This window comes from Podarcis cretensis (assembly GCF_951804945.1).
Source record: "Podarcis cretensis genome assembly, chromosome: 5".
NCBI classification, from domain to species: Eukaryota; Metazoa; Chordata; class Lepidosauria; order Squamata; family Lacertidae; genus Podarcis; species Podarcis cretensis.
Genome location: NC_137174.1, coordinates 77,312,676 through 77,334,857, shown reverse-complemented (window position 1 = coordinate 77,334,857; position 22,182 = coordinate 77,312,676). Strand labels below are relative to the sequence as shown.

The following is a 22,182-nucleotide window of genomic DNA, read 5'->3' as shown; positions in this document are numbered from 1 at the left end:
GGAGTCAGATATAGCCTAAACCAATACCACTCACATTCTGTAACCAATAAAGTTGTGGCCCTTTTCACCCATTAACCCAAAATACTGTTTCATGTGTCTTTATTCCAACATCCCGGGAGGGTTTGGGACCTTGTCACACAATGGGCTGATGCTGACGGTAAGCGGTAAGGCCAGAGGGACATGCATTGCAAAAAGTACAGACAGCAACAAATGCTATACTAACAGTAACCATTCACAAAGCAGTGTTGATGATAACACAAGCATCCTGACAATTGTAAGCCCATTCTTTTGCTTAGAGACTAGCCTGTTTGTCCTTAAGTGGAATAGAGAAGGGTATTGCTAGCCATTGGCATCATAGTGGAAGGAAAACTTAATATTATTATTATTGGGTCCTGTGATAGTGTTGCCTGAGAAAATATGGGAAGGCACCTGAATTTGTTGCAGTGTCTGGTTCCTCTACTATGTGGCCTTTTGTTGCTGGTGAGTAGCCATGTTAGGCTAGGGGATCGCAATACGTACTTGCTTACTGACTTGTTTTCAGGAACTATTAGCTAAATTGTTGTGGTTGCAAATTTGTTCTTTAGCTAGTTGTTGTTTTTTTTGAGTTTATGTAAAGCACAGGCTCCACAGCTCACTAACCCCTGCCTGTTGAGCAATTCTATCAACTACAATGCACAATTCATTTCTCTAAAATAGTCCTAACTACAGTGGGATATTTTGGAGTAAATAGATTACACATTGCAGTTGGACAGACCACTGTTACACCAGCTGTGGTGGCCTCCTATCCCTAGCAAATGGGAACAAAACATTTCTGTTCAGCGATACTAGGCAAACCCCTGTGATGAAATAAAAGTGTGTCAGTTTGCATTGGGCTGCCTTCCTGCAATGTAGCTGCATAAGCCCTTATGGTACTGCACGGAGGTAACAGATGAGGTCTGAAAGCTATTTAATGCCTGTGTGCCATTCCTGCTATAGATATTTCATTTTGTGATACTCATGCACGGAAACGGGAGCAAAGGATTTCAATGGTCCATTAACAAAGTGTGGGGAAGGCTTTCCGAATCTTTGTTGGACCCAAAATAACCCACAGCAGAAAAATAATGATGCATCAAGCTTTCTTTAATGGTTCTGGAATGCTATTTTAGTACAGATGCTCAAGGACATACATGGCGATATGTTTAACAGCAATCAGAGTTTCTTCACAAGTTGGCTTTATCTGAGATTCAGGAAGAGCAAAGCCATATCGGCCTGTGTCCCGAAGTTCAAAAGTGAAGGAATACTTGATGCCCTCATCATAAGCCCAGTCATCAGAACCACCAGCAGCAGGGTCTGCAAGGATGAAGAAAGAAAAAATGTTTGGTGAGCTAAAGCACTGGCAAATGCAGCTGAACTTCATGAGTTTATAACACTATGCCCTGGTATGCACCCATGGTTTAGCACAAATGTGTGGGCCTGTGGACTCCTGGAGAGTAGATTGCACTCACTTTGCTCTTCCCCCAGTTCTGGTACTGCGGCACTGCTCCGAGCTAAGTCATGGTTTGGCTTAGTGTGTTGTCTAGACTTGGGCTCATGGATTATATTCTAGACAAACCATGAGCTGCAAGATAGGTTTCTTCTTGATTTGCAGCTCATGATTCATCATGAGGACCCTAACCATGGGCCCAGGTTCTGATGATATGCTAAGCCATGGGTGGGGAAGGGTTCTGAGTAGGGTTATAGTAGGAATGCCAGAGGATTCTATTGGAATCAATCCTTGCAGTTCACACATTCACCTGAGGTCAGGAATGTAAATCACATAAGTGAATACACTACTGGCTAAAATTGTGGAAACCTCTTGGAAAAAGTGTATTTCCAAGGTTTGATGGCTCATAACACCTCATTGGCTCTCTAAATACTCATGCTCATTGGCCCAAATTCAAATGAAGAAAAACTACTGCATATCAACCTAAGCAAGTTGTGTTTCTTTTTTTTGGTTATTTGGCTATAACCTTTGATAGAATACAGATGATTGAACAAACTTTGTTGCATTACATTCTTCATTAAATTATCTTTCCACTGATATATAGTTTTATGGCATTACTCCAAAGAAGTGGTATTATGAGCCATTAGACCTCAGAAATACACTTTCACCAAAAGGTTTCCACAATTTTGGCCACTAGTGTACAAGCAATATTCACTATCGGGTTTCTTGGTCCACAAACATTACATAAATAAATGCATTGTTTTTTGCATTGTTTTTCAAGATTGCCTTCTACTGAAATGCACTAGAATTGCTTAATTACACTCATGGGTTCCAGCCATATGTAACCCAAGATGAACCCCGGATGGGATGGAAATTGCTGCCTCCTTACATCCCTAGGCTAGAGTCAAAAAGGGGGTTGGAACTGGTTGCAAAAGTATAACCATCTGGTTGGCCACTGTGAGAACAGTCTGTTGGGATAGATGGGTCTGTGGCCTCATCCAGCAGGACTTTTATTTTATTTGAAGTGGGTGATGCAACAGATAGGGCTTAATTTTGTACAGTAGTGTGCCACCCACAACATTTTCATTTCAGAAACTGGGACTCATGTCTTCTGGGATGTGCTCCTTGGCGATTCATGTGACCTACACGTGATCTTGCCCTGAAAAACCACTTTTTGGAGGGTGAGAGAATGGCGCATGAGTGTGCGAGATCACGGCATCCAAAATGGCTTGACCAGTATAAAGTAGACTTCTTCAGTCACCCAAAAGTCATAGGTTTCTATGCACACACATATTTCCCTGTCCTCTATCCACACAAACAAGAGGCAGTTATCATAGTTAAAGGACACATTCTGGCCAAGCAAAAGTGGTCAAGGTGAGTGAGAATTATGGTGGTGAGGAACATGGCCCCAGGAGACAGTCCCCAGGGCCAGGGAGAAAGAGAAGGGACTTTGCCTCTCAGGCCTGAGGTGTCTCTCCCCCATGGCCCAACTGTATACACTCATTTAGCGCATGTGAAACCAGAAAACAAAATGGTGCCTCAGCAGTACAGCTGGGGAGAAATTGATGGATGAGCACAACGTGCCCTGGAAAAAAAGAGCAATATTGCTTTAGGGAACTCGACATGACATCATGACATCATCCTCGTTTGTTTATTGAAAGCTCTCTGCTTAGTGCTAAAGCACTCTCTTGGGAAGGTGGGAAGAAACACATCCACAATAAGAGCAATTTATGGACTTTAATGTATTATTATACTATAACTAAGTAATATTATCGTTAGATCAGTACTTACAGATAGTGGAAGCTCCTGGCCCATATGTGTATTCTGTGCCATGCAACGTAGCCAGCTCTTTAACAGTTTCTTTAGCAAGGCGATTCTACGGAGAGAAAGTAGGTATTCAAAGTCTGAGCCCAGTTGCTCTTTTATAAAACTTTTGCTTTAAGTAACTTGAAATTGTGTGTCCTTTTTGCATGTGGACACATTAAACACCTCCTAAATCCTTTATCTCCAGCATAATTTTAATAGTCTTGAACAGAGCAACATGGTGGAATGTGAGAAGAAATCTTGTAAAAATTGTACCCACAGATCTTACATTACTATGAGACATCTCTCCATATTTATCTTTTGTTGTCTTAGCAGTCATAATTAGTAAGCTGCTTGCTTCTCCACTGTGATCATAAAAATGGCAAAGCAGTCTGTGTACTTGTGTGCTCGGACACACACATATATATATGGACATGCAAATTTGTGTAAAAAGGAACCCATAAATTCCAACAAGTTAAGTGGCAATCCAGATTTCCAGTTCTGAGTCAACAACCACATGCTTTGTTTATTCCTAAATCTGTATACTTATGAGGTTTAAAAATAAATAAATCTAGAAGTTGGTATAATTATAAGGATTTTTTTAAATTGTTAAGACTTTGCATGCTTTGGAAGATATTGTGTTTCATGGTAGGTTTCTTAACAATTCATAAGAAATTCTGGGCCTAATACTGCATTTACATTCATGGATTGCTTTCTCTTTCAAATCCATACCGTTTAACCTCAGATTTGCAGATAGTAGATATAAGATATGTGCTGCTATTTACCGTTGCCCTTACCACATCTTGAAGTTTTCACTTACAAGATAGGGAAGCAGTTCTCTCATGCCTTTTGACAGTTAATAGATTAGAGGGAATAGTTCCCTCAGTGTTGCCTATATCACAACAGCCTCATCATTGCTGCCTAAATTACTGCTGTAGTTAGAAAGCAACTGCTGGTTTGAACTTGACCAGGGAGCTGATTTAGATCTGTCAGAAGATGATTGAGTTAAACAATCAGTGTCAGATCTAGAACATGATGAAGAAGAATGATGAAGAAAAATGATGCAACTCAACTATCTAACAGGAATTTAAGAAGTGACTTACCAATCTAGACCAAATTTCCATCTAGTTCAGCCTTCTCCAGCCTGGGGTCTTCAGATGTTGCTGTATTAAAATCCCCATCATGTCCAGGCAGCATGGACAACGTTCAGGGATGTTTTGCCTAACAACATCTGGGGAACCAAGGATGGTGAAGGCTGGAGAGCCAGCAAGATGCCCCTCAGATCTCTCATGGAGTTCAGGCAGCTGTAGCTCTTTTTCTTTAGCATCTCAAAAGTAAAGAGATGCTACCTGTGTAAATGGGATGAACCATGTCAGCTACCATTAATTTATTAATCACATTTATGCCCCACGTTTCCCTAAAACAGCTAAAGGCAGCTAATGACAATAAAATAGGCAAACCTAACAGGCAGACTTAAACTATACCTATCATGACAGCAACAAAGATTGAGGGTGTGTGTGGATTTATCATACTTGGAGAAATCTTCTCAAATGATACCAATATAAATATGACTGGGATTGCCAACTATGAATAGATGAATCTATTCCTGAGAAGGAAGAGAAAACACCTAACATTCCATGCTAGATAGTGGATAATGTCTATTAACAGGGGCGGATGGAATGAGCAAGACATTGAAGCAGCGAGAACAAAGAAGTTAGGTCTCTGAGCTTTCAAAATGACTTCATCAGGGCTGCCGGGTTTTCTGCAGAAATATCATACTTTCTTTTTTCTGTAGTCATTTGACATTTACAACCAGGTGGCGCTGTGGGTTAAAGCCTCAGCGCCTAGGGCTTGCCGATCGAAAGGTCGGCGGTTCGAATCCCTGCGGCGGGGTGCGCTCCCGCTGCTCGGTCCCAGCGCCTGCCAACCTAGCAGTTCGAAAGCACCTCCGGGTGCAAGTAGATAAATAGGGACCGCTTACCAGCGGGAAGGTAAACGGCGTTTCCGTGTGCGGCTCTGGCTCGCCAGAGCAGCGATGTCACGCTGGCCACGTGACCCGGAAGTGTCTCCGGACAGCGCTGGCCCCTGGCCTCTTAAGTGAGATGGGCGCACAACCCCAGAGTCTGTCAAGACTGGCCCGTACGGGCAGGGGTACCTTTACCTTTACCTTTACCATTCTACAAGTTTCTTAGCGTTAGCACAAATAAGGGTTGAACAAGTTGGATTTGTTTCTGCTGGAACAGATGGGAACATCAGATGATCTAACTAAGAGCCTAGGCCAAAATATGACCACATTCAAAATAAAGCTTGAAATGTTTGTGAGAAAAAAAGGATTAAATATACATAGACTTTTACTAGCTCAATATAAATATTAAGAGAGAGCTCAAGGGAAGCCTGACTGCAAGAACAGGGAAGCTGATCCTTCTGGGAAGAGAGGCTGGTTTGGTCCTTTCAACTAAGGAACACAGTTTTCGAACATCATTTATGGTGTGCATTTGTGTGTGTGCATGAATGCATGTGTACATGTAGAAGTGTCAGGGGTGCCATAAAACTAACTGTGGAAGAAGTTGTGAAACTAGGGAGTGTACTTCTTTGCCAATGACACATTTCTTCCAAGAAACTACCATGAGGCTATATTGTGTAATTTCTGTGATAATTCTAGAACGGACCTAGCTTCTCCTGCCTTAGGGAGAGAGTAGTCTCTTTACAGAGGAAATACGTCTGAAACATTTTTTCCCAATGTATAAGGATGTGTGTTTACTGGAAGGACCCAGTCACTGATTCATGGTTCTTTAGAGTGCATCTGAAAATAGGCTGGGTATATCTGTGGTTTTTTTCTGGCTACCTCCATTCTGTAAGCAGCTGGCAATTAGGCAGGCCCCAGTGAAATTCAGACTACCCTAAGAGTTACTCTTAATTCACAGTAAACAAGGACAGCTCCAAAAGAACCAGGTATACATTTCCGCAGGAAAAAATGTTTGGTTAGCTATATTTTGATAGCAGAATGTTGTCTTCATGTGCTTTTGATAGGACATAAGAAACTGACAAAGTAAGTCCTGGGCCTTATGCAGTCATAGAGTTGCATAAAAGGAAGACCTACACAGAGGAGACCTATTAAAATTAGTGGGCTTAAATTAGTCATCTCCATTAATTTCAATGGATCCACTCTGAGTATGATTAACAATGGATACAACTCATAGCTACATTCTGCCTTTTCATAGAAACCCATCAAAGTGGTTTACAATCATACATAAAACCATACAATAAAAGCCATATAAAACCATAGGGGAAAAATAAAATAAAACCAAACATCAATTGTTGAAAGAACCTTTATGCTCTGGGTCTGCTGGAACTTTGTCACAAATTGGATGTGTTATGTTTGACGGCTACAGAAACTATCCCAGACAACAAGAGTCCATTTACTTTGATAGGATGGCAAACCAAGGACTCGTTGTTGCTGTTGCTGTCCAAATTGTGACTCATTGACAACGGTTTTGTGCCAAGGCAGCCCATAGGTATATAAAAATACAGTGGAACCTTGCTTGTTGAAAGTAATCCATTCTGGAAGACCATTCGACTTCCAAAACATTTGGCAACCAAGGCACAAAGGGTTGTTGGAAATTTCCATTGAGAAAATGGAAAAACACACAGCGTAAGCCACTCGACTTCTGAGGCACGTTCAAAAATGGAAGCAATTACTTCTGGGTTTTCGGCCTTTGGGTTCCGAAATGTTCAGCTTCCAAGATGCTCAAAAACTGTATCTAAGCAGTTGAAAGGAATAGTATGGTTCACTGAGCACAAACAACTGCGAAAAAAAATGCCCCAGTGGATGTTCATCCAGATTCCTCTTTTAAAAAATCACCACAGGAAAGAAATTCCATGAAGGCATCTGCTCTTAATACCATTGCCCTTTTCAGAGAGTCATCAGACACATGAAACAGAGGGAGAATTGGATCACACCCATTGCCCCCATTCCTGACCTCCATGCATTCATGAAAATTGCTTGAATAGAGCCTACACATTTACAAGTTACACATGCATACTTAGGCTGTTTTCCTGTGATCCAGAACCATGCAAAATAGGAATGGACCAACTGTGGCTCTTGGGGTACTGTTGGACCATTACTCCCAAAATCTATAACCATTGGCCATGTTGGCTGGGGCTTATGGGAGCTGGAATTCCAACAACATATGGAAGGCCACATGTCCCCCATCCCTTCTGCAAAATAGTCGTGAGAACAGAGCCAAGGTGAGTATGAGTTGTGTAGATTTTGGCTTAAAATGAACTCGTGGAGATGGTTGGCAGGGACAACAGCTGCAAGACTAATTCTCTCCCATGCACTCAGTGATTATTTGGAAAGATCTTGTGCCTTCAGATGTACAATGACACTTCTAAAATAGATGGGTGTGGAAAGAGATGTTAAGTATGATAAACAGGCATGTATGTCAAAGATTGTTGTTTGACCACACATCTTATCACACGTGGAAAAAGATAAAATGGGCAATGCACATTTTTCTTTAACATATTAGATGTCAAAATGAAATAAGCATCCAAGATAAGATAACGCTTTGATAAATCTTTCTTCTTCACTTCTGGGATGATTTATAAGCACTTTGTTCCACCAGAGACACTCACATAAAAGCCACAAATCCTTAGGCCCTCCTAATAATTCCCTTTCCAGGCAGAACTCAGAGCTCTCCTCCTGTGCATATTTACTTGGAAAATAAATTCTATTTTTTTCAATTGGCTTGGCTCCCTAGTTATAGAGCTGGTACAGCTGCCTTCCCTGTCCACACTTTCTTGAGTCTGAATAAAGAAGAGTGACTAACTTCTGAATAAACATGCAAGCACTTTGCCTATAAGACATACTGTATTTACTATATACAATATTACACTATGTTACATTAGACAGCATCTTTTTGTTTATCAGACTAAAGACAAATCACACTTTCACCCTACAGAATCCATACTGGCTGGAACTAGTTCCCATTAATTCATTGGAATAAATGAGGAGTACAGTGGTACCTCCGGTTACATACGCTTCAGGTTACATACGCTTCAGGTTACAGACTCCGCTAACCCAGAAATAGTGCTTCAGGTTAAGAACTTTGCTTCAGGATGAGAACAGAAATCGTGCTCCGGTGCCCCATTAGCTAAAGTGGTGCTTCAGGTTAAGAACAGTTTCAGGTTAAGAACGGACCTCTGGAATGAATTAAGTACTTAACCCGAGGTACCACTGTGTATTTACATTTGCAAAGCGATAAACAACTACCTGACATTCAGAAGACATCTTAAGGCAGCCCTGTTCAGGGAAGTTTTTAACGTGTGGTATTTTACTGTATATTTGCTTTCTATGGAAGCCGCCCAGAGTGGCTGGGGAGGCCCAGCCAGATGGGCGGGGTATAAATAATAAATTATTATTATTATTATTATTATTATTATTATTATTATTATTAAATATTTAACCGTCTGGCTTTTAACTGAACAATCATTTAAATGCCAGTCTATTTACACCTTGCAAAATCTCACTGAAGCTACTTTTTCAAGCTCTTGGAAGAATAGGAGAAAAAAAGATTCTCTTAAGTGCTGAGCAAATCACACTGTCAAACTATTCACTGGTTTTGGATACAGACCAGAAAGAATGTTCGTGTTTACATTTCTTCTCCTTTAAAAAAAACAAAACAATTTTGCAAAGACAGAAGCCACGCTTTTAAAAGGTTTCCTTGTGGTGGCTATAAAGAATAAACAGCCACAGACCAAGATATCCCAGGAGCAACATATTGGGTCACATTTGAACATGATCCAGGAAACTGTACAAAAGAACATTAAGGAATCCTCAGCCTGAAATAAATGAGGCCTGTGGCCTTCCTTTGGCTGGGATACAGTTCCAAGAACTGTGTAACTGGTTCCATGTACCCAAGGAGACATTGGACTTGTGTTTATTGAATGTCCGGCTTTGGAAACTCAGGGGGCTTTCAAATAAAGTTTGTAATATGGCATGGGAATCTGGTGCTTCAAAGTGCGTGTGTGCACAGGGAGAAGGGAGGGTGGGGAAAGGAAAAATCCCCATTGGTCATGCTTGAATCCTTGACTATGCCAAAAGTAGCTTGTTGGATCCCAGCCTAAGAATCAGAATCAGAAGAATCTTTATTTGCATCAGCCACTAGTCATAGCAATAAAATAAAATGAACTGAGCTATGAAGATAGAGGTAAAAACTTCTATACAAAATACATTCTGGAGGTTTACACCAGTAATCAAATACTGTATTTTTTGCTCTATAAGATGCACCAGACCACAAGACGCACCTAGTTTTTGGAGGAGGAAAACAAGAAAAAAAACCATTCTGAATCTCAGAAGCCAGAACAGCAAGAGGGATCACTGCACAGTGAAAGCAGACATCCCTCTTGCTGTTCTGGCTTCTGGGATAGCTGCGCAGCCTGCATTCGCTCCATAAGACGCACACACATTTCCCCTTACTTTTTAGGAGGGAAAAAGTGAGTCTTATAGAGCAAAAAATACGGTAATATATCTTATTCTTATTGCCCCTGCTAATTTTTTTTTTTTTAACAGTTTTTGCTGTCATCTGATTATCTTGATCTGCTAGAAGAAAGGACACAGTAGTAACGGTTGAGCGACCTGGTATGGATAGTAGTAGAGGGGTAATAACATCACTCTTCAAATCTTTATAAAGCGTGCAAGCTAGAAGCACATGAACAACTGATTCAATACTGCCATCTCCACATAGACATAATCATTTTTCCAGCAGAATTTTTTTGAAATTGACTCTCAAGTACAGCTGAAAGCAGTATACTTAATCTTGTGTGAGTGAAAGCACATCTGTATTTGGGAATTGTTAAATTTTGCAACTAGGGTGCCAATGTGTCAAAACGACTAGGAGGAAAATAATCGGACCATGGACAAGATTTCCTTATTGTGGCCAAATTATTCATTCTGTCGCTCGATATCATATAGGCGCTGTCTAATTAAATTATTTGCTTTACTGAAGCCCAGTGTTAATAACTGTTGTGGTGATAAACCAGAAAAGTAGAAACAATTTTAGTCCAAATGCTCTCATGACAATCTTGTGATACTAAGGGTAGTAGACAGGTGGGGTTTAAATTTAGCCAAAGCCAATAATTAAATGTCCTACACCAAATCTGTAATTCAACAGAGGGGAGATTAGCCGCTAAGTGCAATGAAGCATTTGGAACACAGGATGAAACAGAAAAAAATTGCCTTAGGAATTTAGATTGAACAGCTTCTGTAGATCCAAGGTGAGCGACTGTCCAAATCGGAGCCCCATATAATAATTGTGCTAAGGGTTTAGCTTTAAAAACTTCAAATGCTAATGGTATGTGATTGCCACCTTTTGTACGGAAAAAGTGTGTCAGAATTTTGGCGTTTTGAGACAATTTATCCTTCACATATTTCTGTTGGCTGAAAAATAAGGCCAAGGTATTTAAGATTTTAACTTGTTTGATCAACTGATACCATCTATGGGCCCTACATATAGTTTCTTGAAGACACCGTGTCTTTAGTTTTCTTGTAATTCTCTTTGGCAGTATCCTGATAATGCCCTCATCAATCTTTTTAGGTCCACTTTTGTTTGCGATAGAAGTACTGTACCTAAGTTTCTCTTTTGCTGTAGACCAAACAACGTGTAATGTTAGAAACATATTTGTCAGAATCAAAGGCAAACTGAACGAGGGGGAAACGACTTAGGTTCTACAGAATAACAACTTTGTGTCTTGAGAAAAAAAATAATCTGGGATAGTACACAAAAACAAAATCCCTTTTTAATGGAAAAAGAGAGAGGCTTGCAGTGCCAGATGTCCAGGGCAAAACCATTAATCTGTCCATTCTCTCTGTTTCTGCCTCAAAATTCTGATATTTCCACTTGGGAGACATTGTAAATCTGTCAGGATTCTACCACTGCAGAGGGCCAGATTTTTGCTTTGGCTTTGGCCTTCTGGCTGATGAGCAAGAGATTTTTTTTGTAAGCCCTCCCTTTTGTTTGTCATCTACTGTGTTTTCTGCCAGCGACATCAACTCATAACTATTTCACAGTATTGAAGTAATTTTCTTCTGGAAATGCTGTTGCTCTTTTGAAGGAAAAAACCAACAACTACAGGGGACCATCAACAAAGAACAAAGTACATTTATCATCTGGTCTACTATGAGTGTAAACAACGCTGGATATCACTCACCATGTTCCTAGGCTTCGAATGTTGCAAAAGAATGGGTTGCATCCAGTCAAGGCATCCCATGAATATAAGGGCTTCCAGTTGTGCAATGAAACTTTCCATCCCTCTCCCCTTCCCATGTGCAGCTCATCACCCCCCAGATCTGCTCTGAAGGGTTGGGTAAACCCTCAAAACAGATCTGAGATGTGTTGGGTGGGGGAAGGAGAAGAGAGGATGCTCCAATATGCAAATGGGAGTCCTTGTGCAGACAGGACAACTTTGCTGGCTACAACCCCACTGGTCTTCAGCATGTCTTAGTTGGGAATTGATGCCAATAGCTATTGCTGTGCATCAGCCAAGACAGAGAAGGAATGCCAGTTCTCACGGTGTCCCTTTATATTAAAAGACTGATGGAAGCTTGGATGGAACAATTGGTGATGAAGCTGTTGTTTTCCTGAATCACTGTATACTTTCCACAGTTTTTAGCTTTCAGGGCTTGTGCAGTGCCTAGAAAGCATAGGTTGGTGCAGTTTTCTGCTTGTCCTGTGCCTTCTAGGCATGAGTCCAAGTGGTTTTCTGTTTGTCCTGCTACATCCCCTGGGAAAACGCGCTCTTTAGTGCCGAATCGGAGCAAACGTTAATCTGTGGAAAACCTGACTGACATTGCTGCAATTCAGCAGTAAAGATCTGGTTTTCCCAGGGGAAAGGAACAGGACAAGTGGAAGTGTGGATGAGCCCTTAGTTGGAGCTAACTCACAGAACTGTAGAAGCTCAGGGCCGCAATACCTCAAGGACTGTCTCTCTCCATATGAAGCGACCCAGACCTTGGGATCATCATCTGAGGCCCATTTTCATGTGGCTCCTCCAGGAGAGGTCCAGAGGAGGGCAGCATGAGAACAGGCCTTTTCTGTGGTGGTGGTGGGGTCAGGGCAGTGTAAGTACACTGGTGGAGCCAACCCAACCCACGTACCAGCTGACTTAACTGCGGCCCTGTCCCAGTAAGTGGATGCAACACCGCTGCTGGGAGGCCAGTTCTGCCCCATTGCCTCTTCCCAGAGGCTGGGCCTGCTGCATTTAGCCTAGGTTGCATTTACAGGGTTGTTGCACAGACAAAATAGGATCAAGGAGAAACCACGTGTGCTGCTTTCCTTACTGGAGGAAAGATAGGATATAAAAGTACTAAAGCAATCAATAAGAGGGAAATCCATGCATCATAAAAAAACCCATAGCCCAAATGGTAACCAAGGGGATATGTTCATCACAACCATTTTAACTTCAGAGTAGTTATCAGCCATTTTGTTTCTACTTACCAACTCCACGTTGTTCTTTGCTACCTCATATGAATAAGAATATGGATACAGCAGCAGCTGAGAATAGGAATGAACGGTCAAGTAAGCCCTGATGGTCGAGAGGTTCTGGCGAATGAAATCAGCCAAGGCTTTGGTCTCTTTCTCTGATTCGGGGGCACTGCCGCAATATGTCTCATCACATGGCCTCTTTGAAGCCCCAAGAGCTGTGTGCAGCAGGAGAAAACATGGATGCATGAAATGAGGCAAACCATGATAAGGTTCTAGATCAGGTGTGGCCTTCCAAATGTTGCTAAACTGCAACTGTCATCATGCCTGATTGCTGGTCATGCTTGCCGGGGCTGATGGGAGTTGTAGTTCAGCAGCAGCTGAAGAGACACTCCTGTTCTACAGTGTTGTCCTAGATAGTTGTCCACTCCAGGGAAGATTCAGAATAGGCACTCCAAAAACCTTACTATATCCTGTGGACTATGGGAGGGATTCAGTGTCACGCCAAAACAAATGTTCCAGCAGGTTGACCTTCCCATCATGCCTTGTTCTGAGGTTCTCCTGACCTCCCACTGATGATTGGGGGCATGAGGGAGAGAATGAGAAAGCTCTGTTGTGATAGTGGGAACCTGTGTGCTGGCTGCTGCTAGTGGAACTATTTAGTTGAATCCAGTCCTTTGTTTCTCTCTCTTTCCCCACAACTGCTATGCATACGAAAGCAGGAAAGACCATTATTCCCTGGCAACCACAGTGCCTTATAATACTACCTATATATTACAGCTCAGAGCCTGTAGCTTAGGGGTTAAGCACATGCCTTTGCACACACAAGGTCTCAGTTTCCATCCCTATCATCTGCACTAGGAAAGCCTGGAGTTGCAATCGCCAGGAAAGACCTCTCCCAGAGTCCCCCGGGGTAGATCATACTGGGCTATGAAGACTGATGAAATAAGTCAGTTTCTCGTGCTGTTTTTGAAATGCTATATTTAACATTAATCTATGTCAGGGTATGAGTCTGTGAATCTACTGAATGTTATTTTGACGCATCTCAAAATGAAAAATGCTTGACATGAACCAAGACTTTTAAAGGTCTGAGGGAACTCAGCAAAATTGATTAAAAACACCGAGCAGTTTCTATAAATCTGTTAAGTCCCATTGTGCTCCTTGAAAAAAGTCCCATTGTGTTCCTTGGTAAATGGACATAGGATTGCAGCCTTAATCTCACACTGAAAATAAATGCTCAGGAATTCAGCTTCTCTCAACAAGAGAATGTGGCCCTCTAGGTAATATCCTGACCCTCTGAAACCTCACACATTATGGAAGCTCTAGAACTTGAGAGGTTGTGCCAAGAACTGTGGACCTAACTAGAACTGGTACTCCTGCACTTGGAGAATGAGTCAGTTAGAATTGGGCAATATATTTCTTCTCAGGATGTACTTACTGCACCATTTGGCATTAAAGTTTCTGTTAGGATCAGTACCAATGCAACTACTGCCGGGATTTAGAGAACGAGTCTTCCTCCACATGCGAGACTGAAATGCAGTATATTTGTGAATGTCAGTTTTGCAGGACTACATATTCATAAACAAGCGTTGAGCTTCATATTCAGAAAACAAGTATGTTATTCACCTTAGTCCAAGTGTAGACGTAGCCATCAATATTCAAGACAGGCAACACATAGAAATCCAAGTTGTCCAGAATCTGAGTCATGATAGTTTCCTTCCCATAGGTGCGAACAGCCTAAGTATAGACCAAAGAGATAATAAATTAGGGCAAACCCAAATGACTCGGGACTCAGCTACATTACAGTATAACAGGGGTAATCTCAGGCCCAGGCACAAAATGTGGCCCTCCAAGCCTCTGTTTGGCCCTGTGAATTCTATAAATGCCACACAACACTCGCAAAAATTACATTTTTCATTGCCTGTCTGGAACATGTCCTTGAACTGTGACAATGCCTCTTGCTTGCTGGAAAGGAGGAAAGATGTGTGGTGTGTGCATTCTTGTGAATAGACTTTTGTGTGGCTGGAATGTAACCTGCCATACAGAGGTAGGATTCACAGCCATTTCTATGCCTACATTTGTACCTGGCCCTGTCCACCACTGTCATGCTGTCCATGAGGGAATGTTCCTCACCCCTAGTAACTCATTTAAGAAGCTGAAGCACGGTTAAAGCACAGTTTAAAACTAGAAGGCCCAGATGAGAAGCCATAAGTTCCTTAACAGGTGTGTTTGTCTGTGAATAGAAAGGTCTTCAACAGGTGCCATCTCAGACCCTCCAAGTGTTCCTATTTTCCAGGGACAGTCCTGGATTTCCATAAGCTGTCCTGGTTTCTGATTCGATTCTGGAATGTCCCACTTTTCCTTAGGGTGCCCCTGTTTTCATCAGATAAGTGTTGGAGGGCATGGAGTTATGTGACCCCCGAGCCAAGAAGACACTAAGTCTACAACCTTTAGAAGACATCTGAAGGCAGCCCAGCCCTGTATAGGGAAGTTTTTAAAAATGTTTAATGTTTAATCCAGTCAGATGGGCAGGGTATAAATAATAAATGCATATTATTATTATTATTATTATTATTATTATTATTATATAAGACGTCCCTATTTTCATTGGAGAAATGTTGGAGAGTACACCATCTTGATGAAGCTAAATTATGAGCTTGCTGCTCTGAAGGGTAAGACTGATAGTTGTAGTAACCCAAACTGCTAAATGAGGTGACATTTCATCCTCTGCTGCATTAACTGGGAGAGATAAGGGGAAAGCATTCCCAAAGACATGTCTGGAGTGTCACTTTCAATTTCCAGGCCTGGCTCTGCACATATATCTGAGCGGACATGAGGGGAAGGCCTGTCACCACTGGGTGCCTTGCCAACACTCTCAGGTCAACTATTTCAGCTTACTTGATATGGATTGTAAAGCACTTGCTTCTGCAATGGCTTCTGTTTTTACATTTTGTGCGCGTGTAGGAACCTTTGCTAAATCTGTGGGAATCGAAACAGCTGGAAGTTGTATTTTAGGATTGTTCCGTCAAAAACAAACAGTCAAGCCTCACAGATGCAAAAAATCACAGGCTTCTTCATAATACACTGAAAGCTCTCCCTTTCGCCAGTGGTTACTGGCCAGCTGTGCTATTTCAGAAGCATACAAATAAAAGAAAATAATTGTAGGGATACTTTGAATTGGCTCAGGATCACTAAGGTGGGGAAGGGTTGATATTTGTGTGTTTTCAGCAAGGGCGCTAGGGACTATAATAACTTCAGACTGGAGAAAAGAGGGTTAATATGACACAGAGCTCTCTAGCATCCTGCCAGGCCCTCTTGGGACCATGTGAGATTTTCTCCCCTGCTGATCTCGCTCTTTCTAATAGCAAACTCTGGTACCGAATAGCAAACTCTGGTACCAAAGAAACAGAAGCATGCTTGGTGGAACCCTGTGGTGTGCAAAAAGGCACCTAAAGGAGTATTGATTCAAATACTAGGATCCAGAACAGAACAGTAACCTAGGCTTCTTAACAACTTTAATGAGATTAATTGACGAGACCTTGGAGAAGTTGCAATTAAAAATAACACCTTACTTTAGAATTGTGTATTCATTATTAGATAAGCTTCATATTCTAATGATATGCTTTTAAGAGGTCTTCATACATTATTCCATTTGTTCTAGTACTTTTTTCTTTAGAGGGCATACCTCTCTTTTGTGTAATAATTGTATCATAATTACCTTCCTCTAGATTCTCAGACAGGCACATAAAGCCGCATAATATCCTTTTGAAAACGGGGCAACACCATTTTCATGTTGCAGATTCTGAGGATTTAGCTCTGTGTGCTTACATCCTTTATTAACATGTTATCACCAAGCATTTTAAGGTGAAGAAATTTGATTCAGCATTGGTCATTTGTTTTGTATTTTATGATTTTATAATCTTAGGATGTTATTGGATATTTTCCCTATGAGTTGATATTCAAACAAACAAACAAATATCAGTAACGGAAGGATACATTTTAAAAATGAGTAATAATCAAATGATAATATTTATGGAGCCTTACAGGAAAAAGGGGCACCTGAAGACCTGAAAGAAAACATTAGGAAACTTAGAAAAAGGACCTGCCAATAAGTTCTTTTTATGACAAATCATTCCTGCTTCTAAGGGTGACAGTGGTCTTGGTTACTGATTTAGTGAACAAGTATTTTGCCCACTAACCTCTCTCACAAACCACTGGCAGAATGCAGGTGAGATCCATTCTCTAGCATGGAAGCCACAATCCATAAAGATGGCTTTTTTATTCACACCGGGCTTCCCCAACTGTAAACATAAAAACAAAACAAGGCAGAATTAGTAATTTATATTGAATACTAATAGGTCATGTTCTCTATTCAGACGACAGCCTCAGGCCTCACTTGAGATGAGCAGGGAGTTGCATTGCTGGAAGTGAAACTTAACTCTGGTTGGATTTTCTCACCTCTGGTGTGCTGGATCCATATTTTATCCCAGCTGATAACTGTATATTTTTAGAGTTCAGTTATCTGTGTGACATGGCTTATACATCTATCTACACCTTTTATATAAATAGTAATGCATAGGGTGACTAAAAGTGGATGGAACATCCTTATCATTCTAGTTGTTGTGTAAAAGAGGGATGTCTGCCTTACAGAACTGAGACAGGCTCCATATGCTGAGATTTCTTCTGTATTCACACCTATATAGTAGGTAACGGATATGGGGGAAGTGTTCTGAGAAAAGGAAGCCATCTTTCTCCTTAAGATAGTCACCTTTCATAAAAACTGTCGAGCCTGGGCTGCTCCCACATTGTGTGCTGTCAGTTGGGATAGCTGAGTTGGTAGAGCAGGAGACACTTAATCTCAGGGTCATGGATTCACATTGCTGGCTGGACCATCGTGGGCCTTTCTAGATCTACAAATTCTATGGCTCTATGATCATCATGTGGGGGGCGGGGCTGAGGGAAGGAGGACCTCGCATTCACTCAAGCATCAAAAACTTGGGCTGTAAAGGTGTGATATTCCAAAACATCGACCCGATACTCAAAATAAGAACATATTGAAACTGATTTCTTTTGTTTGCTTGAGAAGTATGATTGTAACGTCTCAAGAAAGGAAATGCCGATTAGCTGTTTGCCTCCTGTTGCCAGAAAAAAAAGAACAAAGAGAGAGAAAAAAGGGGCTGAAGTTTATAGATGACTTTATAGCAAATAGGTTTACAAACAACAGATGGAGCACACAATTATACAAAGGTAGATTACCATTTACCTTGCTTACAGGAACACGGTTAAATTTATATGTGCAAACTGTCAAAAGACTTTTATTACGGTCTGGGTTGTTTAGGAAGCCTTTACTATCAATCAAAAAGGATAAAAATGTCACCATAAAAGAACTTCACCAAAATCTGCTTTGGTTTCCTGAAGCATTGATTGAAAAATACAAATCTGGAGCATGCAAGGGCTTAATAAATATTGTTGTTTCTTATGTGTCAAGAGAAGAGCAAGCAGACTGGATGAAGAAATGAAAAGCAAATACCTTCAGGAGGTGCATTGAGCGTCCCTCATAGGTTGTTCCTATCTGTGACAGGGAGACAAGATCTGGGTTCTCCTTTGCAATATTTTTGATCCAAGCCTCTATCTGTTGAGTAAAAAAAAAAGTAAATAAGCATATTTAATAGCAAAAGGAACCACCTAAATATTGAGTCAGACTACTAGGTCTACTACTGTAGGCCGGTAATATAAACGTTGATTTGATAGTGCTTTCCCCAGGCCCACCTTTTCCAACTCTGCTGCTAACCAGCATTTAAACTAGCAATAGCACCAAAACTTGAAATTAGCTGGCATCTAGTAGGTTTGTAATTCTCACACTTTGACATTTTAATAATTCAAACCATGATGGACTATATATCAATTTATATTTATTTCACCTGCATGATTGGCATATTTCCTACATCTGGCATGGCTGATCAGTCAAACCCTGCCATCTTTCCTCAAATGACGCTCAGTCATTTTTTTCCTCCTGTAGTGCTTTAATTTCCCAAGGAAATTAAAATATACTGTTTGCAACGCAGCCTCATGCATGATGATTTTACTCAAACCCTTTAGTTTCTCCCTTGGCATTGTTACCAACATGCCAAGTTGTGCAATGAACAAGCATTTTTTTGTCACCAACTTCCACAGCCATTGCCTTTGCCTGTGGCTTCCACTTCATACTGTTGCAAACAAAGCATGTGTAAACATAGCCTCTCAGAGAAGGATGCACTGTGAAGCATGATGTTGTGATGCAACGTATTGTGCATGCCATGTTTCCAAGATTCACTTTGGTGATGCACATGCTGAAAAATACGAAGGGAAATAACAGAACACCCTGGCCTGTATTTATAACCCTTGGATTTGTAACTCAGAAGACAAACTATATATTATGATGGGGTCAGTATGCTAAGCACTAATTCCAACTGGAGATACCAGGAATGGACCCCGGAACTGAATACACACAAAGTATGCACACTATCCCTGAGTTGTAGGAGAGAGCAATTGCCCTCATGTTTTGCATTTGGGCTTCCCATAGGTCTCTCCTTGGCCATTGTGGGAAACCAGATGTTGAACCAATTTTGGCCTTGGGTGTGATCCAGCACTGCTCTCTTTTATGTTCATAGCAAAACTACCATTGGGAAGCAGAGGGGGATAATCAAACGTGAACATTTTTTTTACCGTTTCCCAATTGTTATATTTTTCATACTGATGTCCAGTAGCCCGGATATGACTGTCAAACTGTCCATCAAGTACAGCCTGAAGGTTGTCAATCAAAACTCTGCAACAAAGCAACAATATAGACCAAGTCAAATGGGGGACATTTCAATTTCTACTGCTGCTGTGTCTCCATTTCTGCTTAACACCCCCGTGATTACTGTTCGTATGTTTACCACCACTTCTTCCCCTTCTGCCTGCAAATGCTATCTTCATGCAATGCAGCTTCCCAGGTTGGGGAGAGATGAGAGTTGGAGGAAGTTTGGAAGAAGAAGAAGAAGAAGAAGAAGAAGAAGAAGAAGAAGAAGAAGAAGAAGAGGAAGAAGAAGAGTAGTAATTTGGATTTGATATCCTGCTTTATCACTACCCGAAGGAGTCTCAAAGCGGCTAACATTCTCCTTTCCCTTCCTCCCCCACAACAAACACTCTGTGAGGTGAGTGGGGCTGAGAGACTTCAGAGAAGTGTGACTAGCCCAAGGTCACCCAGCAGCTGCATGTGGAGGAGTGGAGATGCAAACCTGGTTCCCTAGATTACGAATCTACCTCTCTTAACCACTACACCACACTGGAAGAGATCCCTGCTGCTGCTTTGTTTATCCTCAAGCCAGGCTTGCCTCCAGAAAAAAAAAGAGTTTTTATTTGTTTTGTTCCAAAAAAATCAGAAAAAGGTTATTTGACCAGAGGTTGCAACAGGTAGAAGAAATAATCTCTTTCAAACTATTTTAGGATCTGTTAAAGAAATACATGGTCTCCAGCCTTTGATCCGCTGATCTTCCAGCACTTCTGCAGAACTGTCTATATGCATGTTGATTGGCAGCAAAGACCCCTGCTCTCTCGCTAGCCTGAATAAAATGGTATAGGCAAAAGAAATGTGCAAGCTCAGTGCCCTTGATCACGGCGATCTGGATTAGAAGAGTGAGAGAGGGCAGTTTGCAGTGCACTCCCAGCCTTCATAATGAACACATTGACATGATGTCAGGGCACTGCGGCTCCACATCAAAGGCTCACATCTCCTCTAGCTGTAGCAAGGACACTTCACTGAAGTCTGTCAGGGACAATCTCTTTGGTGCAGGAAACTGGGCACATTCATTATTAGCAGAGGAAGTGTTTCAGCAGAGTAACTCTTCTTTCGCTATCTAGGCACTCCTGCTTCCCTAAGGAGTACAGAAAGTTACTGCTAGGTTACTAACTGGAATCAGAAAATGGGAACATATCTGGCCAGTGCTTAAACACAGAAGAGAAGGTTTAGCTTTCCCCCTGATTGCCAATCCTGATTGCCAGCCCAGTCCCCACTCCAAAGTTGCACCTTGAAAAGGATTCATGCACCTACATGTGCTAAATCAAATTTAGCATCACTCTTATTGCTAAGTGGCTAAAGGACCTTGCACCTTGGATGGTATACAGATGGTGTAAACATACATACATACATACATACATACATACATACATACATACATATAACATGAATTGGCTGTTTGTTGCATAAAGTACAACTTTGTTGATTCTGTTCAATGCTCTTCATCTTGCATGTTTAAACTTTGTAATCCTTTCCCTTTTTGGTTTTATTGTTTTTTGATCCACCTATCTTACTACCTACTGCTTTCCACAAATACCTTACCTGCTTTGTTTGCCTCTTGGAACTAAATCCTTTTCAAAGTCTTCTGTTTTGTCTGACAGATACTTTGTCCTCACCTGCTAGTATGGAAAAGCTCAACCCTACAGAAATTCTGGCCTCCTCTTTCTACCAGTGCATAGTCACAAGACAGGTGCACAACACCTCTTTAGTGCATGGAATGCTCTGGTGTTTTATCAGACACCCAATGAATCTGAATGTTGGAAGATTCAGAACAGACAAAAGAAAGCGCTTCTTCACATAGTTATTGTTATGCAAAACAATCTGTACCTCATCTATTTCCAGTCTAAAGACCATCTTACCATGGCTTCCTTTAAGACACATGGTTAGACATACTCAGAGTAGACTCATGGGGGGGGGATAAACATGTAACACTAAATGTAGAGATGTCCATTGTTTAACCCACTGATGTTAATGGAGCAAATGCTAAAAGCAAAAGCATACTTGTAGTCCAGTGCACTCAGCTGAAGGAGGCTCTCGACTTCAGAACATTTGTCCGCTTCAACTCGGAAGTCAACTGTTGTTTCTGTTTTCACTTGGTCAACAGAGTCTGGGCGCCAGAAATCAACCTGAACAGAACCAAACAAATTGTGTATGAAAACAAAAGATACACATAGTTTCATCCTAGATCTGTTGGCGTGTTTGGATTTGGCTGCATAACGTTGTCCTCACCTCATGCAATAATAGCAGTGTTGTTATGAATAAAAGCAGACAACTAAGTGCATAGAATCCTAGAATTGTAGAGTTGGAAGGGACCACAAGGATCATCTATAGTCCAATCCGCTGCAATGCAGGAATCTTTTGCCCAACATGGGGCTTGAACCCACAACAACCCTGAGACTAAGAGTCTCATGCTCTACCAACTGAGCTATCCCCCAGGTCAATGTAAACACTAAGTCTCTTACATGTGACGCAGTGGTAGTTTTCAGTTGATGCCTTATTAAAACCAATTGCTCCTAAGGCAGCAAACTAGTCCATAGTCCTAAATTAAATTGTCCTAAGCCGGCAAGAGATTAGGTTGTGTGGTTGGTTCTTCCTTTCTTTGGCAAGTAAATGAGGTGATA

The 22,182-nt window shown here is 41.3% G+C and overlaps 1 protein-coding gene across 1 annotated transcript in view; it reads right to left on the bottom strand.

Moving 5' to 3' along the window:
* Positions 1 to 1,101: 1,101 nt before the first annotated feature.
* The window catches only part of LOC307217082 (carboxypeptidase B-like), a 55,564-nt gene continuing 34,483 nt past the window's right edge, over positions 1,102 to 22,182 (bottom strand). Inside the window, exons 4-12 of the mRNA XM_079978140.1 lie at positions 21,563 to 21,687; positions 19,450 to 19,549; positions 18,275 to 18,376; positions 16,944 to 17,045; positions 14,371 to 14,481; positions 14,183 to 14,273; positions 12,760 to 12,962; positions 3,254 to 3,338; positions 1,102 to 1,329 (exon numbers count right to left, since the gene is read on the bottom strand). Coding sequence (XP_079834266.1) covers positions 1,142 to 1,329; positions 3,254 to 3,338; positions 12,760 to 12,962; positions 14,183 to 14,273; positions 14,371 to 14,481; positions 16,944 to 17,045; positions 18,275 to 18,376; positions 19,450 to 19,549; positions 21,563 to 21,687 — 1,107 coding nt within the window. The 3' untranslated portion in view covers positions 1,102 to 1,141. The remainder of the gene's footprint in view (positions 1,330 to 3,253; positions 3,339 to 12,759; positions 12,963 to 14,182; positions 14,274 to 14,370; positions 14,482 to 16,943; positions 17,046 to 18,274; positions 18,377 to 19,449; positions 19,550 to 21,562; positions 21,688 to 22,182) is intronic.